Genomic DNA, 10,773 nt, shown 5'->3' on the forward strand with positions numbered 1-10,773 from the left:
ACGATGAGGACGAGGGGCGCGCAAGTTGGATGAATGCGAAGCGGGCTGATATCGGGCTCGCAGAAGGAGTCCTGGGAATTTAACAGAGCAGATCACGTCTGTTTACGTCTCTCTTCATGCGCTACAGTGGGTGTCGACAGATAAGGATTAAATAAAAATCTGGTCGAAACTGACTATTAAACATAGAAGTTCAGTTTCGACTCGTCCGCACTGAAAGCTATTGTTAATTTACAAGTTTATACGACCAATGGCTGTGAAAAAATATGTGACAAGCCAGCGATTGGTGCCGCGTTTTGAGGGTGGACCCGGGTGGACATTTTGTTTCACGCGCGAACAATCGGCTACTTGGAGGCCCAGGAGGCGGTGTCCAACGCAGGCCGGCTGTGCATGGCGCCGAGAGTGACCCACGAGAAGAACATTAGGGCGAAAGTTCTCGGCTAAGCGTCTTTGTTATTGAAAATCTCTGGCATCCGATTGAGGTTGTGACTTGTCGGTCACTAGCCCGTTGAATCGTTCTCATGCAGGAAGTGGTTTAACGGGGCTTCCACGCAGCGCGTGAGACTCATAATGACCGTAGACGAGCCACAAGCCTCTGCCTGCGTTATGTTTTGTTTGCTCACGCGACCCCCCTTTCTCCTTCACGCCCCCACTTCCTCCAAGCAGTCGCGTCTTCTGTATAAAAGGCACTGAATCCGGTCGCAAGTCAGCACTGGTCTGCTTCTGAAGCCATGCGAGCATCGGTGAGTAGACAGCGAAGCCCACGTGTTAGGGACGGGTTTGCGTGACGGATGTGAAGCGCCTGACAGCTGGATATGTACAAGCACTGCATGAACGCACGAGGTCCCTTTCAATATTTAGTGCAGATTTCAGCATAGTGGTTGACAGCAATGCTGTGGACAGCTGGCATACCTTTGTATTCAGAGTTACCGAGCACATTAGATATCTGGTCATGTTTAAGAAAATGGCAGAACGAGAAGGCACGTGAAGGATGAAGTGTCCTTCAGTGTTTACATCTTGCGCACTTCATACATATAGTTGCCAGATGTAGCACCTTCAAATATAGTGCAATATAGTGCATTCATTATCATGTATTGGTGAACCTCATTTATATAGCTCAGAACTTTCGCCGGCGCATTTCTGGCTGCTTAAGTGACGGCTTGCGTTCCGTGACCTCGTTGCCGTAAGCTGTCATTTCTGTTCGCCTCTCGCCATTGCTTGTTGGTTATAATAACGACCTCTGCAACGTGTTACGCTTTGCCGGCGACGCTTGCCTAAGCAGCTACGTTAAGTGTAGTAGGTTTGGCAGGTCGATTTTCCTAGCAATCGTCATTGCTGTGGTCGCTCCAGGACTATTACGAAATCGGATGATGTCATACAAAGTGCAGGAAACAGAAAATGTCGCGCATTATCTGCTTCGAAGTGATTAAAGTGGGATCGACGAGTTACGTGGGATACGTGTTGGTTATCTCGTAGCACGTGTAATAACGCTAATGCCTTGCATGTCATTTTTCAGTGGCTAGATATTGTACAAGAAACGCCAACTACATCACTTTTCTATCCTAAATTGCATTTACTGTAAGGAGTAATACACTCATTATAACTGACCTGATACTTCTTAAATCTATTTGATAAACCACTTTTAAAAAATACTTTCGAGATTCTTCAATATGCACGGAAATGTTTATGAAGCCCGCAACAACAGAAAGTATTTCTTGGGGATCCTATGCATTGGCTGCGCAAAGCATGGAGTAAAATCGAGAGATAGGCACTAAACGTGCAAGACTACGGCAGCGAGAAATCTCTATTTAGAGCAGTAGCTCACATAAGAAAGTAAAAAGGGACAGCCTAAATAGAACAGGGTCTGCTTTGCTACACTAAAAGCGCTACATGAAAGTAACGCGCATAGGAAGTTTTGTAAAGGAGGAAGCGTTCCAAAGCAACAGAGCATGCCAGTTCTGGCAACGTGGGTGCCGTATAGGACCTGGTGGAAGCGACTTAGCTCGAATGGCTTATGTGAGATCAACACATAGTGCTTCGTGGTTAGAAACTTTCTTGCTTGAAGTCGTATTCTGTCGAGTGCTAAAAATATAAGAACTCTTTCCAGTCACCGTGATTCCAGTAATGCGGATAAAAGTTTGTGCAAACCATAGTCTGCACTCGCTTCATGAGGTAGCTGGGCATGAAACTCATACTCCGACATTGTGGGCAAGGTATACAGCAACATAAAAAACTGCTTGATAATAACTTTATGCAAACCACAAAAAGCAAAACACTACCAAGAAGGCTATGGAGTTATTACAGTGCTACCTGTAGCATTTCCATTGCTTCCTGCAGTTCATTCAGGAAAGAGCGGTGTATATGCTTTCTGGCACAGGTATTTAATTCGACTTGGTCACATAGCGTGACTCGCGGGCGCCACACGCGGTATAATGGTCTGCTCTCTTCATTCCAGGTCCTCGTCCTCTTCGCCGTAGCGACGATCGCCTCTGCGGGTCTTCTGGATGACGGGGGCGATGATTACGGCGGAGGCGGTGGTGGCGGTTTCGGCGGCGGAGGCGGATTCGGTGGTGGCGGCGGCGGCGGCGGAGATGACATCGGCGTAGCTTCCGTCTCGTACGTCAAGACGCCCGTTGTGAGCGTAAAGTACGTCGCCAAGCCTGTGGTCAGTTACGTGGCGAAGCCGGTGGCCACCGTGTCACATGCCCTGAAGCCAGTGGTGACGTACACGACAATCTCGAGCGGCGGCGGAGGCTTCGGAGGCGGTGGCGGCTTCGGCGGCGGCGGTGGCGGATACGGTGGAGGTGGTGGCGGATACGGTGGTGGAGGCGGTGGCCACGGAGGCGGATGGCCCTGGTCGTAAGGGCGGCACCCTTCCTGTTGACCCCGTGCAATAACACATTTCCATCTTGTGACCGCTTAATAACGAACTCAGCAACAGCCTTCAAAAGCGACCACATCAAGACAGTGACGGCGTCGATTGGCGTCCTGTGCATAATGATCCGAGGAAGACTAAGCACAAAACAGGGCTTGTGGGCCTGTCAAAAATGCGAAAATGCCAAAGAACTTGAAAATAAACGACTGGCTGTTGGATAATTCTTTGGTTTGTCATAACTGAACGTCCGAATAATCGGCTTGTAATTCTTCATAAACAATACATTATACATCTTAAGCCAATTAGGGAGCTCACTTCGAATAAGGAAGCATCACACTAATAATACGCAAGTGAGGAGATTACGCTGTGAAAAAGAAGCATTGTTTCATGGTAAAGGCGTTTGCGAGTTCGTAGTTTGAACGGAGGAATTACTTTTTCTCTTCATACTCCCCGAAACCAAATAAAAACAAAATAAGGTTCTTTCATCGGGTATAAGGCGTTGCTCACAGTGTCTGAAAGACGATAAAGGACAAGTAACTCTGCCTTAGGCTTGATTGAGGCCAGAATATTTGCACCACCAACATGTCAACTTTATGTAGAAGGGCAGTTTAATGTAGCGTATTCAGAACACTAAATATGAGATCAAGGCACTGAATAAATCAAACATTAGGGCAGAAAAGCCTAAACCCGAATGGGATGTAATTAATTCAAATTAACTATGGAGGAGTAACTATAAACGTGGTACTATAACAAAAGTTGTGACATTCGCGGTATTTTGCCTCCTGATACACCTTCCGGACAATGCATCGTTAACTTTCGGATAAGTGTGCTCAGTATATAGTCGAAAGAACTGACGGTCCCTCAGGCAACTTCTCCCCCTCGTTTAATACTTTTTTTACGCAGACGCTAATAAGTTCTGCGTAAGTAAGACCATAAATGCTGGTACAGAAACATGAATACGTACAAACTAATGCTTTCTCTGTCTACACAAAAACAGCCCAAAGGGACAGGGACAAGAATGTGATCAGGTCAAGCGCTAACAACTGGTTGTATTTATTACGGCGGTGCAATAACTTACTAGGAGACTCCCACCCCCCCCCCCCCCCCAGTAAGAATAAAGGAAAATAAAAATAACAAAAAATTACTTTTGTGTTTAAAAGCTTTAACAATATGCTATGTTATAAATTGTGACGCCTCATTGTGTATTTTGAAACAATGCTCAATTTTTGTTCGTTTTACCCGGTATCAATAATTGGATACACGAAGCCGGCCTGAAATTATCGCTAGGATCAGCCACTCGGTGGGGCGAATGATAACAAGTAAATATAATCGTATAGCATAACTGCGAGTCGGCCTCGTTGGAACAGATTCATTATTTGAAAACTTTTTGTGCGCAAGCAAACAGGGACAAAGACGAGGAGCAACACAAGGACCTTGTGTGCCTTGTGGAGAATAGGAGCAGACAAAGAACAGGAGCAACTCCTGTTCTTTGTCCCTGTTTGTTTGCGCACAAAAAGTTTTTAAATAATAATAATAATAATAATAATAATAATAATAATAATAAAGAAGAAACATGGCGCCAGTGGATATTCAGCGCTCGTCCTGTTTTATTTCTTGTGCCTGTCTCTGTAAGATACTAGTGTTATCATATTTGCTCAACATTTCATCTTCGTATTTCTAATATCATTATTAGAAAAAAATTCGACAATTTCTCGACTACAACGGCATCAACGCTTTTACCACGTAACGACGCTCTTATTTTTTTTATTTACTCATACTGTTGGCTTGTCGGCCGTTACAGGGCGGGTCAAAAACAGCACTTCAACAATCACTACAATACGTGAACATTCCAATAATACATATAGCACAAAGAAAACAGGTAAATAGAATTAGTTCAGCAATTAGTGCAGTACATGATTAAGGTAGTACATGGATAGGCGAACATAAGCGAACTAAAAAGATACAGAAGCGAAATATTCTGCACATACTCCGATCAATAATACAAGACTATAAATGCAGTGTTAACAAACGAGCTCATACACATACACCCCCCCCCCCCCAAAAAAAAAAAAAGAAAGAAAGCGGTGAGCACGTATACGTGCCTGCATCTTTCAATGTAGCTTTAAGTTTTTCTCAAATTGTTCTGCACTGATGCTTGCTCGCGTTAACACCGTTAGCACATGTTGCTATGAGTGATAATTTTTTTCGCAGTAAAGAAAGAATGGCCATTTACATTAAATAATAAATCATAATATAACAGTGCATGACATTCAAATAAGATTATAACGGGGAATTTAGTCGCGCGGGGAGCCGATGCTAGCGCTAAGAGCTCCGGTAGCTCGGACGATGGCGTTTCAGCTGGATCGCAGCCTGAACTAATTGCAGCTTCCACGGAGGAAAAGAGGAAGAGTGAGGTGAAACTTATCAAGGAAACAGCAGAGAGCTCGGCTTGCGGTTGACACACCTAGTATGCTACTCTGCACGGGGGAAAAGAGAGAAACAGACGGTAATGAAAATTGACAATGAGGACAAAGGGCACGAATAAGTAGAGGGACCAATCACAAGCGTGATTCGAGACCCGTGCTTTGGAGCAAGGTAAGCAATGTACGAATGGTGCTGTGCAGATATAGTCGCGAGGACTCAGTGTAGGACGTAGTCGGTCAGCGGCTGATTGCCGAGTTTTGAGAGAAAAAAAGAGAACGTTTTTAATGTGAGAAGAGCAGAGAGGTTGACCCCAGGAGCATTGTCTCTGGCCTGCTGCTACACGTAGGGGAAGCGAAAAGAAGAGAGAGTCAGTGCGGATGACGATGATAGTGTAAGAGTGAACTACGTACACGTGCGATTGTATACATATGCACAGCGAGTCGCAATACGCAGGCGCCGTCATGTGTAGCCTGGAGGTGATCCCGCCCTCCGTAAAAAATGCCAAGAGCACTCTCGTTGCTCGCGGTGCTCTTTGAATGCTTTGCCATGACCTCAGGATATTCCGCTCCGAAAGAGGTCTGTCGTCTAAACCAGACAATGTGGCGTTAAGTGTCCGACGTTTTGTGCTGTAGGAAAGAACGTCGCGCAATCGCAGTCGTAATCAAGTGGGGTAGCAGAGGATGTGCGAGATCCTCTCTGGAGCATCACAATACTTGACAGTTGGGGGCACTTTCGCGGCCTATTTAATGAATATCATGTCGGATAAACGCCACCCCGAGTCTCAGTATATGTAGTAAAGTTGTATCACTTCGCTTTGGTTTGGGAGGAATACTGAATCGTGAGTCTAGGTCTAGCGTGAAAAGGAGATCTTGGCGATCGTTGGGGATCAGCCCAGCGAAGTCTGAAGTCGTACTGCACAGGAGAGCAGGGCCGTAACGCCATGTCGGGAGTAAGTCATGATTACTAAGTCGGACACGGTATAGCGTGCGCTTTGCTTCCGTATATGCTGACTCACTGCCTGAGAGACCGCAATGACTGATCATCCACTGGGGCGCTTTGAAGTGGCCCTTCTCATGTGTCACATACAACAGCGCTATATCTGCGATGAGTTCCCACTTTTCTTCATTAGGCATCTGACCTGAAAATATTGTCCACTGACGCAGGGTATATGTCAATACATATTAATCATAGCGCTTCACAGATAACTGTATTTTCCGCTGATCTTAAGATGCTCAATAGGCTCTACAATATCTCCATTGTATATTTTGGGTTTAGAACAGTACTTTAAACGTTAATTATGTATCGTTAATTAATTATTTACGCTCACAGTAAAAAATAACTTTGAGTTTCTTAACAGGACAACAAACGATACTAAGTATAATATGTTGCTGGGCGAAATGGTTCAAGTCTAGAGCGCACGTATTAGCGTGACATGGAAACAAAGGCTTAGTAGGAGGGAGTAGGAAATAACAAAGCGAGTGCTGAACTTCAAGTGTTTATTCGTAGTGTGAGGTCGCAAGAACGTGACTGCTGTACGCATGCGCAGGTGTTGTAATCTTCTGACTTCGCTCTACGAATACACAGTTGCAGTTTAGCGCGCGCTCTCTTCTTTCCTACTCCCTCCTACTAAGTCTTCGTTTACCCGTCCCTATAGTATGTACCCCCTAGAACGGTACCATGTTTGCATTATCGTAGCCCACAGGTGGATTTTTTAGACTTGGCACAAGCTAGCTGGAACACCCTGTATATAGCAGGATATGGGTAAAAACTATCAAGTTTTTCATTGAGTACTGTCTTGTGCTTGGTACAGGACAGATCGCGATCCATAGATAAGGCAAGAAACTTGTGGCAGCTGACTACAGGTATATCGTGTCCCCTTATCCACCGTCACAGGATGCCAAATCAAGTTTTAATAAAGCAGCAAGCAGCGCGTGTCACTAGCGCGCGTTTTAGAGGCAAGCACAAAGAACGCGGTGCACTGTTTCGGTTATATCACAACTGTCTTAGTTGGGAGAACGGGCACGATGAAGAAACTGTGTCCGTTGTTTTTTCAAAGTGAAGCTTAATCCTAGTTTATGAGCAAGGTGTGCATGACCGTGCTGGATGCATGGTATCCAGATGGCTGTTGAAACGACGTAGTATGGTGAAGCCTACAATGGCGGCTATGGCAGTTGCACAGTTTTGACCTGTAATTTGTCGCATTTCACATAGTCGCACTGATGAAAGTGGTGGCTTCAGATCTGGCGAATGGTAAGAAGCAGAAGTGCCACCATTTAAGGCGTTTCTCGCATCTCCGTTTCCAAAGTCATTTCCATGTGGTCCATTCGGAAAAAGAGAAAACTCCAGGGGACTCCAGTTGATAAGACGACGAGAAGATCACTGCTTGTTTTCATCCGATTAACATGGCGGCTCTGGTGACCCCGACAACCACTGTCGTAATACGGAATGATCGACAAGATAATTCACGGGGGAAGGGACAAGCAAGCATACGACATGAGCCATGCTACTTAGTGACGAATTTGAGCGTGAGAGAATAGCAAACCAGACGGAGGAGGCATTGAGAAAGCTGGAGAATGGCTTGATTTTCGTCATAAGACGGTGTATTTTATTTCGCAAGAACGCACACATGGAACACGGAAAACGTCGGTTTGTATAGGTATGCAGTCACTACGTACAGGCAGAAATTCGCCAGATATGCTTATGTAGTCTTTTAATCGGCGTCGAGCATTATCGCTCACACTTTAGACCACTCTGCGAGATTAACAACTCCTTGCATCCTAATCTATCGCCGGAATCCCATCGTGCTCAGACACATTACCTTACTTCTTTAAATTCAAGCCTCAAAATATTCAAAATATAGGTGTTGTAAGTAGGTTACAGTGGGATTGAAGCGAACTGATCCGGGGACAACTTTCAGGTATAAATGTCACAGTACATAAATAAAAAATTGACGTAAATAATTTGACAGAAGTGGAACTTCGAAATATCAGGCACTTCTTGCAACGCATTGAATCAGCACGTATGACCGGGACTGCAGACAGCACCATCTCACAAAGCGATGGTCACTTGCGTAGAACACATTTCCGGTTTATTTACGGCATGGCACGACATCCAGACTGTAATGACAGCGCACATCACCGTATATATAATTTAACCGGTAGCCACAGGAAACGAATTTCAGCTGGAGCGGAGGTGAGGAAATAATAACAGTAACAGTAATAATAACGCGCTGACGCTGAGCGAACAAATTTCCGAAAGTATGTTGGAAATACGCTCCTCGTGGTTACCACAATACGAAAGTGGCTTAGACAGCAGGCAGGGCAGAAAGAAACTCAGGTTCATCTACGCACGAGGGTCTTCATGCTTTGTTTTCCGCTTTTGAGAACTTGGTAAACTGAATGACACTTTGACGCCGAATTTTTCACAGTGATTTCGAGTTACTATGATTCGACATAAGGACACCGGTCATGAGCGCTGACTATACGTGGCTAACTCAGTGGTCAACTATTTGGTCAGGCTGGTGTCCGCAGTGCTGCACGTCCTTTAGCCAAAATTGAAGACGATTGAAGCCGCTAATGCGAACTCCCCGGCAAAGCGCCGTAGCCACTGTTCCACCGTGGCGGGTACGACTGCATTGCTTAAAAAGGACTTTAGGTGCGCCTTTGCTTGCGTTCACAGTCCATGATGCTGAAGGTGCGTTTAGGGAATGTCCATTAAAATTTCAAATAAACGGAACGCACGCATTCTTTGGCTCTTTACGTAGGGTTAATCTGCTTTTGGCGGTAGAACCGACTCGCTCACGTAACCATTCATAGTATGCGGTCAGTGGTGACCTTGTTAGCTCATGACAATAATGGTGACCCTGTGTAACAAAGTGCACATTGTTAACAACCAGTTTGTTGTTTAGTGCCACGGGACAGGTGAAACTACATTCTACTTCGGACAGACAAGGTAGTGGTTTGCTTCAGTACACGTGCTTCAGCCATGAGTTCTTTAAGAACACGTACTCTACGTACATTTTCTCTCACAAAATTAATCAAAATACGTTCCTCTAATCTAAAAGCCCTCCACGGTTTGTGTGGCAACACTTCATGTTAGGTTTTGTAACGCGTTCTCGACTGTATAACGGGCGCCCATCATTCCGGTCAAATGGGGCGTCGGTACACGGCATTCTTTGTCTTCTGGCACGACTAAGATATAAGCAGGCACACAACGCTTTATTCTTAGCCTGCGCTTAGAATTCACAGCAATGTGCCAGCGTAAGATTGTTCGAGTAAGCTAATTAAATCTACAGCAGAACACGCTTTTAATTTCAGGCAAGCTGCACCGCGCCTATTTCCCAATCATATTGTGAAGCTGTTATGGACTGAAGGAAGGCCGAGTGAGTGAGTGAGTGAGTGAGTGAGCGAATGAGTGAGTGAGTGAGTGAGTGAGTGAGTGAGTGAGTGAGTGAGTGGGAGGGTGGGTGAGTGAGTGAGTGAGTGAATAAACTTTCATTGGGTCCAGCAAAACGCGAAAAACGCGATAAAACGACCGAATGGTCACTTCGAGCAAAATACTCAGCCCGTTGCGGACAAGGAAAAACGAAGAAACTGAACGCACTTGGCGCCTGCTTGGCGATGTCTGCAACACGTTACGTCTGTTTCTGTACTCGAATGGGTAATCAACAAGCTCAAATAGCAATATTTGGTTTTGCACGAAAGTCAGAGCGTACTTTCGAGCCACGTGTTTGAACACGTGCAACCGTGCGGGACGTTAAGTCTATAGCCTTTTTAAATGGTGGTTTGGAAGTGGCAAGGCTATTATCAGTGGTTTTAGTGTGCGTGAATTGGTATCAAGAATATTGTATTAGAAGGACAGTCAGAGCGTGGCCGCATGTTTGAACACGCGCGACACGTGTCGTACCTTAAATCTGCGCAGCATTTATTGCTTTTAAAAGATTGGCGATAATTACTCTGCGGCATTTTAAGGATTTACATTCTATGCGTATCGGCCTTTGCTAGTAGGCACGTGCTCTGAAAGCTTCGGTGTTTGCACTATAAAAAGATAAGTGCAACACATGGCAAGAAATACGGTAAAGCGTGCAGTGTGCGGGGTTTCCTTCAAGGTAGACGACCGGAATGATGAGGTTGGAGAGGAAATCGAGACAATAGGCGGACACTGTGATGTCGATGCTAGACGAGAAAACCGAGGATTTTCAGGATGCGATTGTGAAACAGATCGCAGAGCTCAAAAATAAGCTGAATATGGAGCGTTATGCACGGAAGGCGGTGGTAAAAAGACTTCAAGCAGCCGAGGAAAAGCTGAACAGGGCCGCCATCATGGAAAGAGCTTCACCTCCCTTGAAGCGTCCACAAAGGAAGAGCAGGGATGCAGGGGTCAATGCCTCTTGTCAAGTTCCAATCACGTGGAAAAGGATGGCAAAGGGCAGCAGGGAGAAGCCTCTCCAGTAGGAGAGAGTAAAAGGGTGATAATCG

General features: G+C 45.5%; 1 protein-coding gene across 1 annotated transcript; it reads left to right on the forward strand.

The window, feature by feature from the left end:
* Positions 1–711: 711 nt before the first annotated feature.
* LOC126547157 (uncharacterized) lies at positions 712–3,093 on the forward strand. The gene is made up of 2 exons (XM_050195035.2): positions 712–740; positions 2,453–3,093. Exons 1-2 carry the CDS (start codon positions 729–731, stop codon positions 2,858–2,860), a joined length of 420 nt encoding a protein of 139 aa, XP_050050992.1. The 5' UTR covers positions 712–728; the 3' UTR covers positions 2,861–3,093.
* Positions 3,094–10,773: the final 7,680 nt, after the last annotated feature.

The sequence above is a fragment of the Dermacentor andersoni genome, chromosome 1 (assembly GCF_023375885.2).
Source record: "Dermacentor andersoni chromosome 1, qqDerAnde1_hic_scaffold, whole genome shotgun sequence".
NCBI lineage: Eukaryota > Metazoa > Arthropoda > Arachnida > Ixodida > Ixodidae > Dermacentor > Dermacentor andersoni.